The sequence below is a fragment of the Egretta garzetta genome, unplaced genomic scaffold (assembly GCF_000687185.1).
Source record: "Egretta garzetta isolate BGI_Z169 unplaced genomic scaffold, ASM68718v1 scaffold60, whole genome shotgun sequence".
Classification (NCBI taxonomy): domain Eukaryota; kingdom Metazoa; phylum Chordata; class Aves; order Pelecaniformes; family Ardeidae; genus Egretta; species Egretta garzetta.
This window is the reverse complement of record NW_009258269.1, coordinates 1,265,583-1,291,216: the sequence shown is the minus strand read 5'-3', so window position 1 is coordinate 1,291,216 and position 25,634 is coordinate 1,265,583. Positions and strand designations below refer to the sequence as shown.

Below are 25,634 nucleotides of genomic sequence, written 5' to 3'. Positions count from 1 at the left end.
CTTCCAACAGGGAAAATATACTGACCGCAGTCTGTTTGGAGGTCAAACAAAATCAATAGCCTTTCTCTCCAGTCTGTCTCTAAACTAAGCTTCTTTCAAAGCCATCCAGAGAAAATGGATCATCTTTTGTTGTTGTGTGTGGGTTTGGGTTGGGCTTTTTTTTTTGTTTTGCTTTTTTTAAGTGGTCAAACATTCATACGAGTGTAAGAAACTCCTTCCTGCCTCAACATACTGAAAGGATTGTATAGAGGTCAAAACTGCCCATCACTTTTACTACACAATAGATGAGTTATCCAGTTCTTGGGGAGGAAACCAAGCTGGAAGCCGCTTAACACTCAGTAAGAGAGGAAAAAATAAATCAATGTATTTGCTTGATCAGGGTACATTTAAAGCTGGTTGTCAATTAGTTCAACACGGTTTGCTGTTGCAGCGCACAACAATTTAGCCCCAGGAGCTGAAGTTTGCTGCGTTTCCTCAGATTCCTCCTGCTGAGAGACAGATATTGGCTGCAGCCAGGTCAGGCACCGAGGAGGAGGAGCGAGGCTGGAAGCCAGAGCTGCGGAGCGGGAGCTGGCGCAAGGGAGCCTGACATGGGCTACAGCAGGACTGGGGACTCCTTCCTTCCATACCAAGCACTCAGCAAACCGGATTCGTGTCCAGGAGGGAGTGGAGATGGTAACTGGTTACTGCACGGGTACAAAGTGTGCCTCTCCACTCCGCAGCACACACCTTTTAAGATAAACTACAGTTGATATACCCTTGTGCAGACAGTAGCATCTTTACAGACATGAGTGGATCGCCCCAAGCTGAGGGAAAGGGCAGAAGGACTAAAGTGGCAGAATGGAAAACTTTGCCAACGTCCAGTTTTTTGAAATAATATAAATTCTTAAAAATCTCAATACAAAAATCACAAGTAGAAAAGGGAGGGACAAACCACAAAAAGACCCTTCCTAAGGGTCCCACCGAATGCATCCAAAGGAGGAGCACTGCCTTCAAAGCAACAGACCACTGGCGACTTTATCTGCCAGTTCTGTTCTGACAATCAGTGTTGAAAGACACTCACCCAACTCACAAAATAATTTAGGCTGGGAAGGCTCTCCAGAGGTCATCCAGCTCAACCTTCTGCTCAGGGCAGGGCCATCAGGGCTCAAGACCATTGCTCCTTCGCTGTGCTCCAGCTCCCCTGCAACCGGTTGCTCTTCCTGAGAAAGCTGACAGCCTTGTCTCCGTTTAAGCGTACCCGAGGGCGCATGGTCACTGCGTCAGAGATGTGGCTGGAGAGGGATGGGCACATCCCCAGCTGACTTGGGGCCCAGCACCAGCGAAACTGAGAACAGACCTCAGCAGCAGTGAGCTGCCCATGGCCATGGCCACGGCCACGAGCCTCTGCCGTTCCCGCAGCCACAGCCCACGGAGCCACACTGATTCACGTTTACCTAATGGGCATCTCACTCTGCTGATGTTCGCTACTGTCGGTACCTGTGCTAGCTATATTCAATATAATATATGCCCCTAACTCCCCTTCCAAGCGCACACACGTGCTGCACGCCAGCTCCGGCAGCGACACGCACCCTGACTCATCCGCCGCCCTGCGCTCACATATGCCGCAGGAAGGAGGATTTGTTCCACCAGCCGCCGTAAAGGGCACCTCATTTCTGAGCGAACATATTTAGCATCTTCTAATTAGGATCTTAGCTGCTTCTTGTGCCCACACAGGTCTCAATAGTTCCACAGTCTCTCTAGTTCCAGCGCTAGAAAATCCTGAAGCTCAAAACGAGTTACAGCAACGGTGACCGTCAAATGTTCACCCAAAACTCATTGTTGCAAGAACAACCAGGGCTTGTAGCTAGAAACAAAAGTGCGGTTTCTTTGCAATGCTTTTTATCTCCCCTCCTGCAGTCCTCCCAGGTGGAACAATTTACCCCGTGACTATAGGGCTCTTACATTTGCTTGTTAGCACCCCCAAATTAGTAGGTGTAAAGTCAATATCCTTTTGCCTATTTACTCCTAATGAGTCACCAGTCAGAAACTTAACTTGAAAAAAAACCGGTTACAAATGCAGATGCAGAAGCAAATGAAATAAAGGCAGGAATCACTGCTGAGCAAACGTGGCACAAAGGCAAGGGGCTGGGCGCACCACGCCCCTTCCAAGCGCACACACGTGCTGCACGCCAGCTCCGGCAGCGACACGCACCCTGACTCATCCGCCGCCCTGCGCTCACATATGCCGCAGGAAGGAGGATTTGTTCCACCAGCCGCCGTAAAGGGCACCTCATTTCTGAGCGAACATATTTAGCATCTTCTAATTAGGATCTTAGCTGCTTCTTGTGCCCACACAGGTCTCAATAGTTCCACAGTCTCTCTAGTTCCAGCGCTAGAAAATCCTGAAGCTCAAAACGAGTTACAGCAACGGTGACCGTCAAATGTTCACCCAAAACTCATTGTTGCAAGAACAACCAGGGCTTGTAGCTAGAAACAAAAGTGCGGTTTCTTTGCAATGCTTTTTATCTCCCCTCCTGCAGTCCTCCCAGGTGGAACAATTTACCCCGTGACTATAGGGCTCTTACATTTGCTTGTTAGCACCCCCAAATTAGTAGGTGTAAAGTCAATATCCTTTTGCCTATTTACTCCTAATGAGTCACCAGTCAGAAACTTAACTTGAAAAAAAACCGGTTACAAATGCAGATGCAGAAGCAAATGAAATAAAGGCAGGAATCACTGCTGAGCAAACGTGGCACAAAGGCAAGGGGCTGGGCGCACCACGCCCCCCCCTGCCATTGTCACCGGCTAAAACCTAACAGCTTTGATTTGCCTCCCACCGGCTAAAATGGTTTGAAATGCAAGGTCTTAACAAAGGTGCAAGACACAGGAGGAATGGGAGGCACTGCTGGGCACTTAATCTCCTTTCAGTCTCACACAGGAGCTCCAGGAACGGCTCTGCTGCAGCCGGTGGAGTTTCGTGAGTGTAGGAAAGGGGATAATCAGGCCTGGGTTGTAACAGAGATCCAGCCCTGTGATCCCTCCGTGCAACCAGCAGAAATGTTATTTGGGATTTACACTGAAGTTACCTCTAGGCAAGCTCCTTTGCTGCTGGAACCTGGGACAACATCACTGATCCCAAGAGGACCAGACCAGCTTTCAGGAGCTGCGGAGCTCACCCTCTGCCTCCACACCACGTGTGATTTGAAACTGGGAACCCCAAGCACCCCCCAGCCTGCTTCAGCACTCACCCCTGCAAAACTCTGCCAGAGCAGTATGGGGTTTTGTGGTGAGGAAACCCCCACACCCATACCACATGGGGCATGGACACACTATGAGCCTCCTGACTGTCCCTGCCCAAGCGCTGAGGCCACACGGACATTGTTTTTTTTAGATTTCCCTGGTGTTTACATGCCATCCTATCCTTAGCCCTTCCCTGTTGCTTCTCTGCACTGTCTCCACCGCCTCCAGCGGCTGCGGGTGACGTCCCCTACTCCTTTAGCTCCCCTTTTGCATCCGACCACCCATTTCCTCTCCCGCTTCCCCTTCCAAAAGGACTTGAGAATACCAGGTATAAACCAAACCATACCAGCCATGCCAACTTGCAGCCAGGATCCCAAGCGTACGTCGCCTACCATATGCTCAAACGTCAATGGTTTGCATCACCATCGCGCCGCTCGGGCACAACATCCGCTCCTCCTCCGTCCCACCAGCCCAGCTCTTGGAGGAGGAACAAGGGCTCCTCTCCAGGGCACTACCTGGGGCTGGATCCTTCCAGCCAGCACAGCTGCCATCCAGTTGTGATTGCTGGGAAACTGCTTGTTGGAGAAGACCCAAAACTCATTACAGCTAGAAGGCGGCAGGGTCATGGCAGATGGCAGGATTTTTTTTCTTATTGCTTTGGGAAGAAAGGCGCCCTTTTTGGCAGCTGTGAATGCAGAGGAGGAGAAGGCCTTTTAGGCACTCATTTCAGCTCTCAGAGACAAAGGCAAAATAAATCTGAGGACCCAGCGATTCTTCAAGCTCAACCACTCCAGGTAGCATCAGCAAAGGACAGGCACGTCCCCAAAGCGACTACAGCAGAAGCCAGGGACACAAAGCTCAGGAGACATTTAGAAGGTCTCAGCTCCTACGTCACCATAAAAGCATGAATCGTCTGCTACGAGCATTCAGAAAATACTTAAAATTCATCAGGGACCAAAGCATGCACACTATTTATTGCTGGCACAGCTCATTAAAAGGGATGCTCACAGAGTGCAGCCATCTCCCTCCAACCCCAATACCCCCTCTCCTCCTCACAGTAAGAAAAAAGAAGGGTTTTTTACTCCCTTTACTTCCAGCTCGCCTTCCCCTTCTTGCGAGCGCTGAGACCGCAGACGCTCTACACGTGTTCTCCTCTGCATCCGACTGGCAGGCAGTCTGGAAAATGCCAGTATTGGAACGGCCTGAATTCAGCGGTTTCTGAATGCTGATCGGACACTATTTCGTTCAAGCCACAGATAGTCATTTTTGGGGGGTATTTTCAGCTCCCTTTTTGGACTCTTCCAGATTTCCAAGTGTCATGCATCAGCAATTTCTCCTCTTCAGAGCTTCATTATTTTTCACCTTTCCGCGGAGCCTGAGGCTCGGTGCAGTTTTGTAGGGGACCGGGCTCTTCCCTCCTCTTCCAGACGGCCATGCAATGCTACTGGCGTTGTTAATGTTTGCTGTGCTCCACCTTGCAGCTGCGGAAATTCCTGACTATCTGGTTTTTAAAAGAGCTGAGGTGAAATCTGAGCGATTAAAGTGCCTTTTTTTTTTCTTAATAAAGTCGAACACCTTCCTTGAGGAAACCCCAACCTGAAAACACAAATGGTCTCACAGCATCTAAAACCACCAAATACTTACTTCTAACCAGGCTACCGATGTGGTCTCCATTGCCACCATCTCTTTAGCATCGCTCCCTTCACAATGCTTTTATCCTGATGGCACACCGATGGGGTGAGGGAATGGTGCAACCCTTGTTTTGGAGGTGAGGGAGGGGCACATGAAGAGATTGAGAGGATGAAGTCCATGCCCCTTCGTTGTATAGGAGGCACAAAGATCTTCTCTCCACTATCTAGAGGGTCCAGCCTCAGTGTCCCACCACCTAACCTGGGCCAAGTGGAGTGGGGGAGATGCTCCAGCAGAGCGACCTGGCTAACACCACCAACATTAAGTCTCCAAGCTACTGACTTCAGGTCTCTCAAACTGTGACCCAGCGAGATCCCACGTTACCTTCAAGCAGAAGCATGCACTTTACACACCAAGTGTTGAATTCCCCATCCTGTCTTTAATTAGGCATGTTCTTAATAGGGTTGTTGACATTTTTCATTTCCTCCGAACGTTTCTTATGAAGGACAAATCTCAGTGGCCACTTGACAACATGCATGGTAATGTACACCGAAGCCAAAATTCACAGAACAGTTTGTCCATGATGTTTTCCTTACACCCTCTCCCAAGTAAAAGCAACTAAAAAACCCTTTCAGAAATGTAGACTAGCCTATTTGCAGGGTGCTTTTAATTGCATCCCAAGAACCGACCGACTGAATGCTTAGATATGGGAAAACCTCAGATACCACTGATAACACATGCTAACGCAGACCAACTGCAATGAACTCAAAGGAGCTCTCTCAACATTTGTGCACAGAGTCACTCATGGCCTAGAAACATATTTAAAATTAGAAAATTATAGAATCATAGAATGGTTTGGGTTGGAAGGGACCTTAAAGATCATCTCCCAGTATCTATCCGGCAGGCCCCAGGTGCAAATTTCCGATAAAAGCGATCTTTGTACTAACAGGCACAGTGTGTTTCCAGAGTTGCGGAGGAGAAAGGGAAGCCCCAACTTTGTTTCTGCAATATTTCATCACAGCCGGGGAAGAGCATTTAGCAAAGCAGCTGCTTGAGCTTCATGGGAAAAAACCGTAATCACAGCAAGGCAGGAACAGATAATATCATATTGACCTGTCTTCAGGGTCTGGCATTCACATTTTCATAAAGTGTCTTGGAAGATAAATCACTATACTAATAATATTTGTATTGATTATCTAAACTGAAGCAGCAATCGACTCCATTGTCTCACTTCCTCTCAAATTGCTCACAGATGGGATCCTATTTCCTATTCTGCATTTCTAATGGGAACACTTAAATCACAGCACAGAATTACATACGCACACAAACTGTTAACAAAAACCCTTTTATGACTTGCATGAAAATAAAGATTTTTCACTTTGAAGCTCACTTTCCACTCCACACAGAAATTAAAAATGACAAATTATCAGCAGACCTCTAAATTACTTCTTGTTATTTCTGGGTCCCTAATATTTACTGACAGATAGGCCTATGTTTTCCAAACCCTGATCAGTGATTACAGAGATTTGAAGTTTGGGCACAGAGAGTTTGGACACCTTCTAAGGTGAGTTCACACACACACACACACACACACACACCCGCCATGAAAGTCAAGGCTCTTTAAGCTATCTCAAGGTCCAGAAGTAAGGAAATCAAAAACCACTGCAGCATCAGAGGAAAAATAACCAACAGCTTCTGCTGTTACTACAGGTACAAAACAGGGACGGCTGCAGAAAGAGCTGACCTTCAGGTGTGAAGCTGGCCGCAGCGGGACTTTGGGGTCGCAGCTATCAGACCCAAAAGTAAAGGAAACTGGCAACGAATACATAGTTTGAAAGAGGTGTGCCATGAATCGAAAAGCAAAAGGCTTGGATTTTTCTTCCCAAACTTCTCATCCTGCCTAAGCACAGCCTTCCCCTACCCTGGCACAGAACACAGCAGAACAAAAATTAAAAATGTCACAACACAGCAGCTGGACGGCGAAGGCTTCTCCGGCTCAGGCCAGTCCCCAGGACCCATATGACTGTACAGCTGCCACGGTGAATGATCGTCCCTCGCGCTGAGGTCAGCTCTGCCCCCAGGCTAAGTAAGTGAAAATAAATGGTTTAGAAGATAAAAGGTCTTTTAAAAAAATTATTTGTCTTGTTGTCATGTCAAAACTGTAATGGGAAGAGACTGGAGGCAGCGATACGTCGTTTAAATAGGAAACAGCCATCCTGATGGTTCGGCGGAATAAATTACAAAGCAAATCACAGTTCATGCGGGGTACTGGGCTGAGCTCCCGGGACGGACAGCCCCTTTGCACATACCTGGTTCCTGGGAAGAGAAGCGGGTTTCTGAGGGTCCAGCCTGCGGAAATACAGCTGTATTTAACTGACCCAAACTGCTACTTGGGGCTACACCTCCCAGCTTTCTTGCAAGGTTAATTCTGCGCCTTCCAGCCACAGTGAGTTTGGGGTTTGGGTTTTTTTTTTCTTCCTGATCTTCCCAGGAGGGGGATCAAAATTGATTTGAGCTATTCGAGGAAGGGAAAGGGTTAATCAGGTTTCCCAAGGCAGCTTGCTGTTAAGGTGCCAGAAATGGTGAGGGGAAAGAATGACTTGCTAAAGATGGGACAATGGCACTGGTATTTTGCATTTGTTTCCAGGCTTTGAGATAGAACAAATGGGAGTCATTAGTGAAATGAGTTTAGGGAGTTCTAAATTAGCTGTCAGGCTGCCAACCCTGAAGAAGTGCTATGTCAGCTCATTAATTCTGGAGAGCACAGGATTACCCAAACCTAGGAAGGAATCCTGCAAAATTTAGAGTCAATTAAAGGAGGCTATTTTGCTATAATAATATTTTCCACACATATTACACCTCCTCATGGAACAGAGCCCACTTCTACCACAAATGAAATCTCTGGCGGGATGGAGTGTGGCTGATGTCTAGACAGCTGTAATGTGCTCTCCATGGGCTTGTCCACTGGCATCTCTGGGAAGCTCCAGCTAGAGCAGAAGGTGGGGACAGCAAGCTGCGGAGCACATCACCCAAGCCGGGGTGGCCCCAGGAAGGAGGAACCTATCTCCCCGAGGTCCTTGCTTTCCCCATACCACCCAAAAAAGCACATCTGTATGGGGCATGATGGAACATCTGTATGGGGCGTGATAGAACATCTGTACAGGGCGTGACATTCCATACCAGGAGCACCCATGGAGGTCATGCCTGGCATCGTGCAATGCACACCACCTCCTGAATTTGCTTCCCTCCTGGGTCTGCCTGAACCCAGATTTGTCGACAACCCGCTAGCAAGCCCATGTTTCGTTAACCTCCCCAAACCTCCTGTCTCAGGAGCATCTCCCAAGTCCTGAGCTAAAACCCAGCTGAACGCAAGGGGAGTCTTCGAGAGGACTTCACTGGCTGAGGGTCCATCCCCCAGGGTGGCTGAAACCACTGGCAGCGATGGGGTGCCGAGAAGGAGAGATGTCGTACCTGTGCACCATGGCTTTTTCAAACAAAGCCTCCCCTGCTGTGGACTAGAACGTTTATAAACGAGAAGGTTCATCAACGAGAAGGTTCATCAACAGGAAGGTTCATGAAATAGATGGTTTGTAACTTTCTAGGGGACCCAAGAATTTTTTTAAACTCTGATAGACTAGGTCAATGGACAAAATATCACTGGATAGCAACCTGGGACACAGTGATTAATAATCTACCCCCACATGCCGCATCCCAGCCTTCAGGACACCCAAGCACTCGTCGCAAATAAAAGTTCCCTCCGCAGAGAGGGCAAGCCCAAAGACCCCCCCACCCCGCCTCTCTCCGGATGGCTATCGCTTCTCATCACCCCGCAGGACAGCAGTAGCCAGGGACAAATTAAAACAAAAATCACATGGCTGTGAAATACAAATGAGGCAAAAAATGCCTTCACCCAACCAAGGGAGCTCTGTCTCCCCAACTGCGCCGGATACAAAGATCATGAACAAACAGGATAGAATGTCTTCTGCCTTTTGTGAAATGAAAATAAATGAAAGGATCTAAGGTTTCAGGTCACTGATCCCTCTCTTCCCTATCTGTACCATTTATCGGAGGTAGAATATAAAGGTTCCAGGTCCTTTTCTTTTTTTTTGTCAGCACTTTAATGGTTGTTTTTTCTCCTTCCCCCTTTCATTTTCTGAATGAAAGGACCACTTAGGAACCTGTAAAGTAATAATAAGCTTATAACAGGAATATTGTTGTTCTGGGCCAGTGCAAACTCCTTCTGAATAGGTTGAAGAGATTAAAGTAAAAATGCAATCTGTAAATAGATCAGTCTTTTAATTAGTTTATAGTCTGTTAAGAGATAATATTTTGCTCACATAGATCGTCTGTTATCTAAAGATCTCAGAGCACTTTAGGAACATCAATTAAGCCTTAAAAAAAAAAAAAAACCAACCTTGGGAGATAGGTAAGTGTATTTAGATTAATTAGTGTTGCTGTGAGCAGCAGGCATAATTATTAGATTTAATTTAGTCCAATAATTGACTTATCTGTTAATGGATTCTAATTCATCTGAGAAGGGATCAAATCCATCTGATTAAAAGGATTACATCGACTCAATTAATTCTATTAACTGACTTAATTTGCCATTTAATAATTTGACACATGGGGCCAGATCTTGGCCCCGAAGAACACATAAACCAAAAACTACATAGCGGAATTATTACACCAGCAAAACCACGCATTGCAGAGCATGCGTTTTTCCTTGCACATGGCATTTGCAGACCCAGCTAAAACATTCAAGGGGCCTTCCTCCGGCCGGACTCCGGTATCTTCTCTCCCTGAACCAGGGCTGGTCATTTTGCGGTGCTCGCGGGGCTGCCTGAAAATGAGCAATTCGCTGCCTGACATCTGCCACCTCCCCTCTTTTCTGGGCATTCTCTACAACCAAGAGGTGAGAAGTTTTACAGAAGTCAATAAAACCTTGCCATAAAACTAACCTTCCTTCAAAGGCAGGACAACCCTCCGACGCCAGCCATTTGGAAGCTGTATATGTGCAAAAAAAAAAAAAAGGGGGGGGGGGGAGGAGCAGCTCTTCCCTTGGCCACTGTTCTTTAACCAGTTGTGAATGCATGGGAGGAGAGGGGAAAGAGGTGCTAAAACGTTACTAGCTTTTAAGGATGAGGGCATCCTTAAAACTGGCCGGTGCTAATTGCTGGGGATGAGCACTATGGACCTTAGCCACAGCTCGAAAGAGCTTCCCACGTTAAGACTGAATCTGCATTGCCCTTGCCTAATGTCCTCTGAATGGGACTGAGCTGCTGGGAGAATTCAGGGCTGGAGCCAGCCAGCCTACGGGCACCTTTTTTCCCACGTCTCTCGCCTTTTCTCAGACATTGGCTCTTGCTCGTCCTCCCAAAGCCTTCCCCGGGCTATAATCCCGAGGACATCAGTGCACATCACCTCCACCACCATCAACCCCGGCCATGGGGATGGGGTTAAGACAGTGGAGAAGCTGCGGGAGACCACACTGTCCGCAAGGGCGAGGTAGCCAAAAAACGAGCCAGGCACTCCCCAGTGCCGAGCCTGGCTCTGGCTCCCCATGCAGGCGTAGAGGTGGTGAAAGAGGGAAGAGGAGAAAAAAGGGCAGGAGGAAAACCAGCCATCTGCTGCGCGAGAGGGAAGGTGTCCTCCTTCAGGGGCAGATCCCACCAGCAAGACGGAGATGTGGATCAAAAGTCTGCAACTGTTGAGATCCCCAGACCTGGTTTAAGCCTCTCTCTGGTCTTGATCAAAGGTTACTCCAGAATAATGCCTCGGGGGGAGGGGTTCCCGGCACATAATGAATCCTGTGTCACTGCCTTTGTATCCAGTTTTGGCTGTAACACAGATGGTTCTCACTTCAGTAACTCTGACATCTCTCCCCCCTTCATTATCACAGCCAGGAGCTCTGCGTGGCCACATCCTGGACCTCCACGTCCCACCTCACTGTCTCCCCGATTATCATGCTCTAAGTGTTCCCGTGCCAAGCAAGATGATGAACAGATTTCCATAACCTTTCAGCACGGCTAGGGACGGGAAGGCTTTGCAGCTTGACGCATCAAGGAGGTTTATTAGGAGGCACGGGGGGGCAGGCAGGCGGGGGGGGCAGCAAACAGCCTCCACGGCTGGAGCGCTCCGGGTTGTTAGAAGGATGCCAGCAACCAGGAGCAGGGAGGGTTTGGTGGCCAGCAGCGACGCAGGCACCGGCGAGCTCCCCAGACGGGAAATCTCAGGCTCCGCAATTGTGCGGCATTGCCACCGGTCACGAGCACGCTCCTGCGCGACGATTTGTTGTTCAGGCACGATTGCATATGTATGAAGGGGACAAGATGGGCTTTGACACATAAATTAGCACTTGTCAGCTGCTCACGGGCACACTTCCCTGCTGCACCCCACAGTAAATGCTGCCTTCTTTTATGGAGAGGAAAACTGCATCACGTTACCTGACAGCCACCGTGGGCAAGAGCGTTCCCCAGGAAGCCAGCAGCCAGCACGCAGCGACTAGTTTACATATCAAACCTTAAGAGGATGAATGCAATAAAATGACACAATAATTAGCAGCCAAGTGGCACTTCTCCACTCCTGTTTTATCTGGAAATTTGGGAATGACAAAGGACAAGGTTGATGAGACCTCGGGGCAATGGGGTGACTCTACACCACAGCCCTGGGGGTTCATTTTCACACCAGCCAGGTGCTTTCTAGATCTCACGGCTCGCCTGGTGGCAGCAGCCAGAGCTGCCCCCTCTGCTAGGCACAGCGTGTACCTCATCCCACCTGAAGCTCCCCGCAGGAACCACCGTTCCCAGGTTTTGACCCACTGTCATCGTAGCCCACCTCCATCTCAGCAGCACTGCATGTGAAGGCAACCCCCGGTGAACACGCGCGCTAGCCAACGCATACACGCGCCTCTGCAGCAACGTGTGAACGCACGGGGCTGTACAGCCCTAGGAGGAGGAGGACCGGTTCTCTGACCAGCCCCCAATTCCTTCCAGCAATCAACTTGAGCAAAAGCATCTCTGCTGCAACCATCTCAAAACGTACCCGAAGTGCAGAGTTTCTCATAATTCAGCCTGCTAGAAGCATTTCTAGCACGTTGCTTGTGTGCAAATCACAGTGAGAACAGTTGAAAGCGCTGCCAGCCCCAGGGAAGTTCAATTATTTGCATCCCTTGCAGGATCCGCGTGCCCAGAGATTGAGCTTAGGCTCTAGGGTACTCTCAAATCTCCAAAGTCTGCTTAATTTCAGCTCAAACCAAATATCTGCCCCCCCCCCCCCCGCAAGAAAGATGAGAGTGCTTCATTGAAGCACTGGATTCACCCAAACTCGAGCCCAGAGTCCATGGGGAAAGAACACCCCCAATCACCAACCTGGGTATCGCTTCCAAATTACAGTAGACACACTGGGAGCTCATCCACTAGGCAGAAGAAGATTTTTCTCTTCAAGCACCATCATACAATAATAAACTGGGGCATGACACTACTGTGGGAACTGCCTGCAGCCGGGCTGACAGCAGACTCCAGCAGAATAAATCCCATGTTCTTAACCTGGAAATGTGGGGGGTTTTTTTCCCTTTTATCCTGTTTTTTATTGCTGCTCTTATCTTTTTCCCAAGGGGTTCTCAGCCCAACATACAGGATTAAAGCCTTTGACCTGGAGTCTGGGGGATCCCAGTAAATATTCTTACCATATTTATCTCCGTCTTCTCCTTTGGCACTGATCCTCCTGCCGAGCACTTGGATGTGTTTCCCACTTGTCCTGCTGTAGAGCTGATAGAGCCGAAGCTGCTTCCTGCTCACGTCGTCCCTTGCTCGCGTCTGGTTCTCCACGTGTATCCGAAAATCTACATTCTCCTCGGCAGCAAACATCTGAGAGCGGATGGGGAGGGGGGAGAGAGAACAGAGCAGACCATGAAACAAAACGAGCATCTTGGACAGAAAGACTGCGCACCAACCTGCCAACAGGCACGTGGCGCAAGAGGGCTCAGATTTGGCTGCCCTTGGCTTGATGTTTGCGGCCGCAGTATCAGGCACTCCACGTGTAGTTCTAGCCAGAGCTGGCTCTCGACAGTAAACCAAACCTGGGATTTTACAATCAAACTGTGGGTTTGGGTTTTTTTTTTTCTTTTTTTGAGTAAAAACTTCTGCTGGGTCCTGCTTTGTTTTAATCCTGGTCAGCCACGCTGGCCATAACTTAGGCTCTCCTTTGCGTATGCATAGCCAGGTTACACGGACACGTATGGGAGAAAGGGGATGGACAACTCCATTGCAGAGAATTTGTGCTTCACCTTCAGCAGCTGCACTGATTCCCTGGATTAACTGCAGGGAAGAAGTCAAGGGAAAAAAAACTATTTACGCAGTGGTGAGCAGAGTGGACGCCAGCTTCGCACAGGCGTAAAATCTACTACGATAAAAGTGTCATTCGTACATGGGTGCTCTTCAGCCTAACTTTTTTTTGCCAGCTCTGCTCTTCAGTGAAGCCAGCTCACTGGTGACTGCCTACAGATGCGTCTCACAGCCACGGCTTGGGGAGAGATCAGGGGACCAGCGAGAGCCAAACCAGCACGTCCAGCTGCGAGGCCCTTAGCAGCTGGATACCCGATCACTTCAGCCACTTCATCTGGTTTTTCTGGCCAATGGATTAAACTAACCTTAGTTCACTACAGCCTTAAAATATTACCAGAAACTTTCTCTGGCACATCTGCCCTTCTCTGGAGGTCTTGTTTCCTATCTCAACTGTTCCCAAGACATAACAAAATGGGATTTCTGCTTTTGCTCCTTCCAGAGAGTCATCCCGCCTTGCCCAAGGTCAGAGGACCAGAAACCAGGCGTTCTCAAGATGCCTTCCCAAAGGGGAGGCTGGGCAGCACGCACCCAAAAGCACTTCACACCCAAACAACATGAAAGCCCCAAAAATCACTCCACGATCTGTCCCCAAGAGTGTTTGCACCACGACATCCACGCTGCCCACTCCAAACTCGCAGATGGGCAATATTTTGGTGGCAGACTCCCTTCACGGGACAATAAATCCTTTGGAAACCAAACATAAAAGATTATGGAGTGGCACACACGTGAAACCACTGCACAACAGGCAATTTTTAATCTGACCAAGAGAAAGACCATTCAAAGTCTACGCATTGTGGTGAGCTCTAATGCTGCGTACGGCTTGTGTGTGAGAGACAAAATCCACCACAAAATAAGAATCACATGGGAATTTAATGATGCCTAGGTTTGCGACTGGCAGAGGACAGATATTTAGTCCTAGCAGGGCTACTTCTCCTCCTAACACACTCCTGCTACGGCACGCTTGTCCTCCTGGCCTGCAAGGAACAGTCTTCCGATGTACTGGTGTGGGGATGGAGCTGGCGATGCAAATGAAAAAAGGGTCAACAAATCCTCGTTCAGCTCCATTCCAGGCTAAAACCCATCAGAGCAAGCGGCCACAACACGCAAAACAGCCCCACTTCAGCCTCCTGCCTATGGCATCTCATATCAGCAAATATGTTGAAGCCAAATACCCCCTGAAAGTCAAAATCTCAAAAGAACTTTTTAGCGTTTCCAATTATCAAGCAGACACAGATCAGCAGCAGGAGGAAACTTTCAGGCAGGCAGTGCTGCTTAGCACCAGACCTTCACTAAGCAACCCAAACAAAAACATTATATTCAACACAGTGGCAACGGCAATGAGGTTCACAGAGATGTTGTGGGATCACCTTTGCTGCCCTTATTAAATGCTGGGATTACGCTATTTGAATCCCAAGTCCTATGAGAGAAAGCGATTTAACTCTCTTATTTTACTGTCAGAAGTCAGGAGGACGCGGTGGGAGCTAAGTGCACAGGCCGAGCGAAAGGAGATTCGGGGCGATGCTGGGTCTAAACAGACATTCAAGGCGACGACAGAGGTGATGGACAAGAATTGCACGGTTAATCACAGCAACGTTTCCCACTCCCAGAAAACAGCGGAGCAAGAAGCCATGACCCAAAGCTGAGGAGGAGAGAGGAGAAGCATCCATGGACCTGCCAGGAGGGCATGCGGGATGCTGACGGAGCTTGTGGCCATCACCGAGCCCGGCTCCGCTCGCCCTCCTCTCCCGAAGCACCGCAGCTACCTCTGAGCACAGCAAGGAGAAAAACAGAATCTGGCTTTTGACATCAATAATATTAATTCCTTTTTTTTCTTCCTTCATGTCCTCTTGCTTTCTTTTCAAATGATGCTGTTGCAAAGGACGCTAAACTGCCTAAAAACCAGAGATGTTCGAGTAACGTTGACAGTCTGCCTCATACCCACAAAGGCGAGGCTATTTGCAGTTAAGATTCTGGCTCCATCATTTTAAGATTTAAAACAGATTTTAAATCAAGATGACGTCGCTACATTGCTTTCACCACATGTTAATGAATTTCACATTTTTGCAGGAAAAAAAAACAAAACAGGTGGGATCTGAAGTGGGGGGAAGGGCAGGTTGCTTTGCTTTCTTGGAAACTTCAAACAGAAAAGGCATTCTGTTTTCCAAAACATGTTTTAATTGTCTCTTGAGCAGTCACACCGCGGAGGCCCCAGCCCATAGCCACAGTGCCTGGGTGGACCCTGGAGCACCCACGGAGCCATCCTGCGCTCTGGTCAGCTCCAACCACACCACGAACCCCCCCGCGCACGTTTGTCGCAGTTCTCCTGCCCGAGATCAGGTCATTAAGCGTCTCCTCCCTTCGCAAGAAGGGGACGGTGCAGCCCAGGGGGGTGACGTCTCCTCCTCCTCCAGCCGAGGGTCTGGCTGGCATAGAATCACAGAATTGTTTAGGTTGGAAAAGACCTTTAAGATCCCCAAGCCCAACCATTCCCCTAACCCTGCCATCCCACCACCAAACCCTGGCCCTAAACACCTCATCTGCCTGGCTTTTAAATCCCCCCAGGGGTGGGGACATGACCCCTTCCCTGGGCAGCCCCTTCCAGTGCTTGACAACCCTTTCATTGAAAAAATTTTTCTTAATGTCCAACCTAAACCTGCCCTGGTGCAACTTGAGGCATCACCCACCACCCCAACGCCTTGTCCAAGCCCAGCCGTAGCCTGACACGGGGATCAGCATGGGACACGGACCCCTGAAATACAGTCAGCCCAAGCGTGTATCACTCCATCACTTCTCCAGTAACAGGCCCAGCTCTAGGGAAAGGGAAAGAAAACCGGAGGAGGAACGTGCTACAGGTTCTCCTTGCAGCTGACCTGTCCCTTGGTCAAGAAGCCACGGTCCAGAAGAGCAGTGAAACCACCAGGGTTTAGCTGCCAGCTTAAAGATAAGCACACGCTTAACCACTCTGCTGAAACAGGATGCTCGGCTGGAGTGCGGCCAAGGTGAATTAGCCGTGCCAGCCTGGGTTGCATCTGGCCTGCAGCACAGAGTATCAATACTCAAAAATAAAATTTCATGCAGTGTCGATTTCACGAGATAAAACCTATTTGATCATTGCTGAAATCCATTCTCACAGTATCCCTGCCTGAAAGAGCACACTCCCTCAAGCAGCTAACTTTACTGAGATAAGAAAGTCCATTTATATATACCATAAGAGAGTCTCTCTTTCATAAATCTCAAAAAAATTAGTAACATATGCCTCCTTCGGTAACTGATCACCAAAACTCACTCAAGAAGGTCACCTAAAACCAAGTCCATCCACCCCCAAATGCATTTCCATAAGAATCACAACCACACAAAACAAATGCAGAAATGCCCTCGAACAGTTAAGAGCTTTCACTTGCGTTCACCAAAGCAAAAGGAAATTTTTTTAATTTTTTTTTTTTTTTACTATTAATACGTTATTGGTGCATATAAAAACATCATACACAAAATGACCGCCTCTTTTCTTGGCCTTTCAATCTGATCATCTACACATCCTACAGACTCTGGATCCAGAGTTCAGCACAGCAGGTCCCCGAACCAAATGGCCGCTTGCACCTTCTAGCTCCCGACCAGCGCCGTGTCCCGTGGGACACTCTCTAGGGACAGGAAAAGGATTTCCAGCATTACTTTATCTCCTCCAGCGTTCTGGTGAGATTTGGGGTTGTACTGTGGTCTATTTTACAAACCTATCCAACTGGTATGGGCCGCTGCCTACGCAGGACAACTTCAGCGTCTCAGGACAGCGGGTTTCATCTAACTCCGTCTCATTCCTTGCCAGCGGTTTGTGGTCTGCAAAATCCCAGTTGTTAAAACAGAGCATCAAATTTGGGGTTTTTATTCTTCCTCTCTTTTTCTCTTCAATCACTTCCTCACCCATTTATTATTTATTTATCACTACATCTTTCAGCGATAACATAGAGCTACAAAGACATCCTAAAAATACAGCTGGCAATACAGAGCTTACGCAAGGGGATACACAGCTTTCCTTTCAAAAACAACCACCGCCTCAAGCAACTGATGCATCAGAAATGCCTCGCTCCTGCAAAGCAGCAGCTCTCCCTCCCCTCTGTTGTACTTGCCCAACCATTCGAGGTAGGCGCGTTTAGTCCTACCTCTCCTTTCCAAATGGCCACAGAAACCAGAAACGACATCTGTCTTCAGACAGCCCACACCGGGAGATTTTCAAGTGCTTTTTTGCCGAATGATTCTCAAACAATGAGTGGATTTCATTTAAAATGGTTTTACAACAATCCTTCAGCTTAAAGAATGACTCCCCTATTTGTTAAATCCCAGATGGAGGGCGAGGGAAAGACCATTTTGCTGATGCAGCTGAAGGTTTCGCCGTTAAGTAATCCAAGAAATGCTCAAGAACGGCAAAAGCCTCTGACAGCAGCAGCGCGGTGTTAGTCCTACGCAAGCTTGTGCCACCTCTCTGCAAACACCGATGCCTTGTTGTGAATGGAAAGCAACCACGGCTCTGCCAAGGTCAATGAAGCCCTCGCGGTGCCAAGCCGTGTTTACGGGATTTGGCTTTCCATCCAACCAAACTCGACGCACTTCAAATTTTCTATTTTGAGCTTTCCAGTAAGAGGGGATGTTAATCTGTTATTGTTCATGTCATAAAGCGTTACAGCATGAGATGTCCAAGGGCCACAGCGTGGCCAAGTTAGCTGGGAGCTGGACTTCAGATTTTCCTGGGTTTTTGCTTTTTATCCTACGGAGCCTCCAAGCCTCATCAGAGAGCAAACCACATGTCATTCCCCAAAACTGAGCTAGGAATACAAAATCCCTCTCGCTAAGGGCCGTACCGATTGCAAAAGATAAACAAATCAAGCTATTCAAAGTCCTTTCAAACCCCATCTGATAAGCAGGAAATACTTACTAGCTTTCAGCCATCAAATCAACCCAATATTAATGATTTTCTCCATGACCTTCTAAACACATGAAAGTTAGCTCGATAAGGTCAACAAGAGGATATCCAAGACAGATCTCTCTCAAGTCCGCAAAGGCAAGTAACAAAGCACTTTGCTTCCATGACTTTGGCAAAATTCCTCTGTGCCAACTACAGCAGGATTTGCTCGCTCACCATGACAGCCACCCTCGACAAACACTGAATCGCAACGCACTCCTCATTCGCCGCTTTTTTTTTTCCTCTCAACTGCGAAGTCAGTCCGTCTCCAGGATATTGTGACCTTCAGGTTACAGAGCCTGGCTCGAAGCCAGACAGAAGTGGATGTGTGCTTCTTTGACGTATTCACTTCTTTGGGCTTAGAAGCACATTTGGAAATTTGTCTAACACAAAGCGGCTCCATACCCAGGCGCACAGCAGGAAGCCGGAGCGAAGGGAGAGGGCGCTTCAGAGGGAACCTCTGTGCATCCAACGGGAGAGAGGCTATGGCGTGACAGAGCCAGAATTGCACAAATGTAACTAAGCCTTTAGAATAACAGAACTTAGGCTTTTGTTTTGGTGTTTGTTTCTTCCCTCTATACACAGAAAAATATTTTTTCCTTGAAAAATAAATATCAAAAAAGCTAAGTTGCACTCTCAGTCTTGGGAGATGTTGCCTTGGATGACGACCACGTACCCTCCAGGATGTACCGTAAGACAGGGCAACATGGCGCACCACGGAAGCGGTCGTTCAGAACGATGCAGACATGAGAGTCCACAAAAGACTCCACCGATGGCATTTACAAAGTATTATTTCACTTGAAATTCGTTTTGATATTTTTTTTTTTGGTGGGATTTCATCGGATAAGCATGAATGTCCTATTTAAACCCCAGATGCCAAAAAGATCGCTCTCCACAAGAGCCATACCACTCTACAGCCTGTTCATAAATCGAGTCATGAATCATCTTTTGTCTTTGCTTCCTTAGAAGGCTGCTTCAGAAACACCTCCCTAATATTCTCTGCTTTAATTTTCTACCTTGTATATTTACATCCAGTTCCCATCTGTTTGTTCTTGTACCAACAGTGTCCTTCAGCTTGAATAATATTCTTCCTCCCTGTGCTTCTCCTTGCGATACACGTTTGGGCTATTCCCTTTCTCCACTCTCTTCCCAACCTCCATTTCGCCATGCTGGGAGAAGAAAGCCAAGTACCAGACCACCTACACCTCCCCTCCTGCGCTTGCTCTCGTCGCAGAGGAGCTCCTGCCCACACCGATTTCACGTGCCGAGCTCTCCCTTGGCACAGGCCCATGCAGGAGACATTGGCCCAGCATGAGGAGAATCCCAGAGCTCTCCCCACTCCTGCACAGATTTCCTCTGAAATTGAGCCCCTCGTTTCTTTGACTCAAGCGCTTTCAAGTTGCTGCAGTACGTGAAATTTAATGACGTTTGCTCTTTGTTTAATGCACTCAAAGCAAAGCGCATGTAGGGATGGAGCTGGAAAGGAGAAGGAAATGGGGTGATGAGGGGGTCGAGCCTGCCCGTCCCTTTGGATTTCAGAGAAGACGTTTCCATGGCTTGGAAGAGGGGACATGCAGCTCAGTGAGGTGACACATACTTGGATCCAAAAGCTGCTCTGCAAGCGGAGCCTCCTTTTCTCCAGAGAGCTGCCTGCCGCGTTCAGAGAGGCCATGCATTAAATCTCCTCGGGCAGCATCAGACCTCCATCCTCTCCAAAACGCACAGCCCCTGAGAAATAGGGCTATTGCTCAGCCAAACTCCCCGGCATCTCCCCAAGATCCCGCCAGCTTTCCAAGCCAGGTACCGCTGCTATCCAGCTCCCCGAAAGCAACATGTCCATTGACCCTTGGCTGGCAGACAACAGCGTTACTGAGCCTGGTATGAAACCATGAGGAAGGCAGGAGGGAGTGCCAAAAAACTGGAACCTGAGAGAGTTTTAGGAAACGAATGTTTTATGGCCCATCAGTCAGTATTTGGCCATTTTCTAGAGAAAGATGATGCCGCCTTCAAGAAAACCAAATTCCTCCTTTTGATGATGGAGTTAGCCTTAGCCAGAACTGTGAAAACGCACCGTTTGTGAGACGGTGACATTTTAAACTTGTTCCACCCTGGGAAATGGTTCAGTCTGGGGAAAAGCAGGGCTTCAGCCTTGATTAATGACTTTTAAAACCCCAGCCGTACTCACGTGCAACCAGAGGAAGGGAAGGTGCCTCCAGCCCGGCACGGGAGCGTGGCTGAAGCGCCGTGACACAGCCCTCCTAAACGGGCTCCAACACCCCCATCCCCTGCATCTCCACCCGCATCTGCCCATCCATTCTCAGCGATTCAGAAGCAGGACGCTGCCTGCAGCCCCCAGGCCGCCTTATTAATATCATTGCCACGAGCAACAGCAGCCTGCAAGAGGGAGCCCACCCCTCTGGCGCCCACCTTCCCCCCGCAGGAGCCTGTGTTGTGCCGAGGCGCGGCAGCACCGAAGGGGCCAAGACCGAGCCAGCTCCCGGCACCAAAGGGCACCTCTTTCCCAGCGGGACCAGCTCCCGCTATCCATGCTAACCAAAGCAAACCAACCCCATGCATCTCAGCTGCAGGGGTATCTGCAGGACGCTGCCTCTCGCCACCAGCTCTCGACAGTTTTGATTCCCTGGAAATACACTTCCGACCTTAATTCTTTTTCTTATTTTTTCTCCAGCTGTGGTATATCTTTTTTTTTTTTTTTTTTTTTTTTTTTTAAAATTCAGGGCTGGTATTATTTTACCACAGCTATCAGTCAGGCAACGAGCAAGCAGGGCTTTCTCTTTCTTCCTTTCTTTCTTTGTCTTTCTTCCTTTTTAATGCTTGTTATATCTCTGCTATATACTTCCTCTCCGCACAGAAATATCCCTTCAAAGCTTGATATTATTGAGCAGCTTTCAGCCCTGCCCAGCAGAGCCATGTATTCTCTGCACTTGTCCGGCCTTTGTTTCTAGGAATGAAATACCAATGGCTGAACAGTGTGACTTCATTTCACTCCTTCATTCCAATACTTGTTCTATTTCTATCCCACTGGGTCAAACTCACCTATTGTGAGACCTCACCGATTTCAATTACATCAGGGATTAATTTGTTCCATTGCGTTGAAGCTGTTAATACAATCCTTGCTGGCTCTAGATTAGAAAAGGCACGGTGGAGACCTCCCTCGCAGGCAGTGTGTTTAACAGCGGTCTTGATCTTCATTTTTGTTCAGCGGTGGGGTTTTTTGTTGGGTTTTTTTCCTTCCCTTTGTGCCCCTTTGCCCCTCTTTTCACAATCTTCCCCTTCCTTTCTAAATTGCCCTTATCAGAACTGGGTGGTCCTTCTGACTTTCACTGCAACGGGCAAAACGTTGCCTTCCAAAGCCACTGGCCAGGGCTTGCGGGGGAGGTCGGCACTGGAAGGAAGGTCTGGCCCAAAGCCACCCGATGCCACGCAGATGTGACCACTCTGGCTGTGGCACCTCATCTCCCCCAGGATGGTTTTGAAGGGTCACTGCAGGTCCCTGTGTATCCCAAGGGATCTGCAGGTGCTTGGTTCTGCAGCTCCGACCATTGGCCGACCCTCAGTTGACCAAGGTCTCGAGGGGAAAACTTGAGATCCACCACGCAGCAGATGGAGGCACTGAAATGCACATTTGTCAAATAACTCTGGTTGTCCTTCCTGGGGTTCCCAAACTGGGACACAAGATCATGACAGAGCTTTAAAATCACAGAATCATAAAATAGAACCATAGAATCGTTTAGATTGGAAAAGCCCTTTAAGCTCCCCCAGCCCAACCGTTCCCCTAACCCTGCCATCCCACCCCCAAACCCACCACGTCTGCCCGGCTGTTAAATCCCCCCAGGGGTGGGGGCTTGACCCCTTCCCTGGGCAGCCCCTTCCAGTGCTTGACAAACCTTTTGGGGAAGGAACTTTTCCTAATGTCCAACTTAAACCTGCCCTGGCACAAATGTCCACCCCTGTGGTCTCATAGGACATCTGTGAAACCCTTTTAAGGCGATCTCAGCAATCCTGACTCAAAATTGTCATTTATCCACGTGATTTTCTCCCAGAAAGAGATACTGATGCAGGGAGACTTAGAGCCCATGCGGGAGCAAAGCAGTTTAGCTTTGCTCAAGTGCTACAGCTCTGTCCCTCAAGATCCACTGCTTTTCCATTTTAAAAAATCCAACCGCGTCTCAGTGAAACTGTATTTTTAGGAAATAGTGTGGTGATTCCAGAATAATAAGAATGGGAGTTTCAAAAAGATAAGGGGCGGGGGGGGGGGAGGAAGAGGATATTAAAATAAACCCCAACAAACACATTCCTCCCTTGCATACGGAAATACATCGAATTTCCATGGTGGCTTCATGGGGTCACCTCAGGCTTCCACAGGGCACCTCTGTGCAGCCTGGGCTGCAGAAGTTGCAAGGGTTAATGCCGTAGCTGTCAAACTCACCAGGCAGAAGTTGGATAGGCTGGGTTTCTGGGCTCCGAATTTGTTCCCATGTTCAGCATCTGGTTTTCCAAAATGTACAATGTTCCCATTTACTACTGCACTAATTTTTTTTTTTTTTTTTTACTGGAAGAAACACAGGAATAAGCTGGACCAGTATCACCCAACTGTTTATTTAGCCCTGCCACTCACCTTAGACCTTGGCGGGGCTGTCCAGGGAGAGGGCAAAGCCCCCACGTCCCCTCCATGCACATCCCCCCCGCCATCTCTCACGCCAGCCACCCGCTCAGGTCTCCTCCCCCTTGGTACCAAATATCACCTGACCAGCACTGCCTTGTCACTACACGGCCCGGACCTGGACAGCGTATGACCACAGCGACCCGTGCCTTGGTGCCAGCAGAAATCCTCGCACCTCCCCAGGACCGAGACCTCACTGCACGGACACTGCCCTAGACACGTCCTACCGAGCAGATCAAACCCACCCTGAGACACACAACCCACAGGGAGGACAGGATCGGCTCTGGAGGATGTGTCACACTACAGCAGTCTTCACAACAGTCCTGATCTGCAAAAATCACTGCTTCCACAAGCCTAAGCTTTCCAAAATGTTCCCCTTTATGGTTGAAATCTCCTACTGCGATTTCTCCACAGATGGTTTTGCTGGGGAAGAGCTAAGCTCCCATCGTTGCCACTTCACCGCAGTTATTTCCAGCACCGTCGAGTTCAGTGAGGGCAAAACAAAACCCAAACCAAATCCCCCCCTTCCTACCATGCCTCCCAAGGGTTGCACTTTCTGTTCGGGGGGAAGTTTCAGTATTTACTAACTCCCCACACGCTCTGCTGACCGGTGGCAACATCCCTCAGGCTTCGCCACGGGCCATGTGCGACCCAGGATCCCTGCATGGCTCTGTGCCACTGCCACCGCTCCGTGCTGCTAGCACCAGGCCATAAGTATTTTCAGAAGTAGTTTCATGCCCGTGTCCCTCCTCATAGCATGGGTATTGCTGTAAAGATACCCGCAAGAAGGCTTTGCAGAACAGCCCCCACCAACCTCTGGGAGATCATGGATCCACAAAGCCAGCGGTTGGATACAAGGAGCTCGTTATGCTATAACTGCCTTCACCACCTTAACAAAAAGAAAAAATAAATTATTTTCTTTATGGAGAAAATACCCCTGCTGAAATAAACTGCCCTGATACGCAGGAATTAAAACCATTCAGCGATTCAAACTGTTGCAAGTAGTGTTTTTGAGCAGTTGAAACAGGCGTTCAAGAAACAACACCTCAAGAGGAAACCAGAAAGCCTCTCCAGCCCAGAACAGGCTAAGAGCAGACCCGGTCCTTGAGCAGGCAGCAGCACAGCAACCCGTGCCTGAGCACGTACCGCCGGCGTGGCGAGCCGCGGAGGAGGTCCCTTTTGAAGCAGAGCAGCACCAACTTGCTCCCAAACAACTTAAAAGCCTTTGCACAGAGCACAGGGAGCTCTGCAAAGGTGAGAAAGGCTGCCCCTCCCCTACCCCCCCCCCCCCCCCCCTCTTCCCCTGGGGTGCTGCCGGCCGGGCACACGGTTTGTCCCCATCGCCCTCCACTCCTCGCCCCATCTCGCACGCAGCAGTGGAGGAGCCCAGCTTGGCCATGCCGTTGGGTTGCAGTGGAGACCAGGGCAGTCCTCCCAGTGGGGTGCTCCTGGGACAAAAGCTGCAGGCACCCCACTAAAAATACTTACCAGCAATTTGTTCGTCTCTTCAAACGAGACCTGAGTCCAATTACTGAAAATCCTGCCAGGTTCAAAGCACTCCCGACCTTTTCTCTCCTTCCCTCCATCAGCAGCAACTTCCTCCCGGGACAGATGCTCCAGCTGCAAACCCGTTTGGCCATGGCAGAGCGGAAACCCCAAGCCCACTCCCCTGCAACCCCTCGGGATTTTCCAAACCCTGGAAAAAGGCAGAGTTATCCACCCTTAGGACTTACAACACCGGCCTAAAGCACGGGCCCATCAGGTCCAAGGTGACATCTCTGGCTCTTCTGCTCGATACCAGCCCAGCTGGAATCTCCAGGGAAACAGGAGCAAAAGCACAAGATGTGGGAAACCCAAGCGATGCTTGGGAAAGCGCCTCTGTCAGAAGGAGACAGAAGGTCACCAGAGACGGATCTCCCCATAAAAGAAATAACCCTTCGCAGCGGCAGCACCGCAGCGGTGATCCAACGACGTTTACCCTGGTAGCTCCTTTCATCCCGGTCCCCTGACATTGTCCAAGAACACACAGATCCCTGCTCCCACTGCAGAAAAGCAACTCCCTCTAGGGTAAAACATGGCAACTGCCGAGCAGCGCGCACGAGTTCAGGGCAGGATTTCCAAAACCCCTTTGTCCATCGCGTTTGCAAAGAGCAGAGGGATGTGGCTAACAACTCGCTCCCTGGACAGCAGCTGCCAAGCGCTGACCTCTCGTGTAAGGTGGCTCCTCCAAAAGTACACAGCTGATTAAGCAGAGATGCCTGGAGACCCTATCGAATTATCCCGTCCTGCTTTTCCTCTGAGTTTCCTCTCTGGAAGCCTTTTACTAAGCTCCAACAGGTCCCGCTCCTGCTTATTCTGGCAAGGTAACACCTAGAGACCCTACAGGGGGCTGGTGCCAAGGGGAAGGTGACCTCCTCAGGTGTCACTGCTCACTCACCCCGGGATTTGGCAGCCTCTACACAGTGCTGGGATATAAGAAAACAGTTGTGAGCAAGGACAGGGAGGTTAATCCATCTAACAATAACCGGAGGCCAATCGGGGGATTTACTGAAATTGCAGGAGTCATTCTGCTGGGAATGTCCGTGCTGCCGACACCTCGCTCCTGCCTCCCGTTCATTCCCACTAGCCTGCCTCCCATTCTCTCACGCCTGCTTTTAGGACAGGCTGACATTAGCTGTTTGAGACACAAAATCCCTCCCATAGCCTGCACCCTCCCCTCCTGCAGTCAAAATTTGTCTTCTCTGTCATTCAGCTGAGCATCTTTACTCCCACCATCTCCCACAGCACCGCTCTGAAGGGAGACGTT

General features: G+C 49.2%; 1 protein-coding gene across 1 annotated transcript in view; it reads right to left on the bottom strand.

Moving 5' to 3' along the window:
• FGF18 (fibroblast growth factor 18) overlaps nucleotides 1-19,816 on the bottom strand; it is a 50,777-nt gene extending 30,961 nt beyond the window's left edge. Inside the window, 4 exon segments of the mRNA XM_035889078.1 lie at nucleotides 12,536-12,716; nucleotides 19,174-19,260; nucleotides 19,263-19,313; nucleotides 19,742-19,816. Coding sequence (XP_035744971.1) covers nucleotides 12,536-12,716; nucleotides 19,174-19,260; nucleotides 19,263-19,313; nucleotides 19,742-19,816 — 394 coding nt within the window.
• Between the last annotated feature and the right edge of the window lie 5,818 nt (nucleotides 19,817-25,634).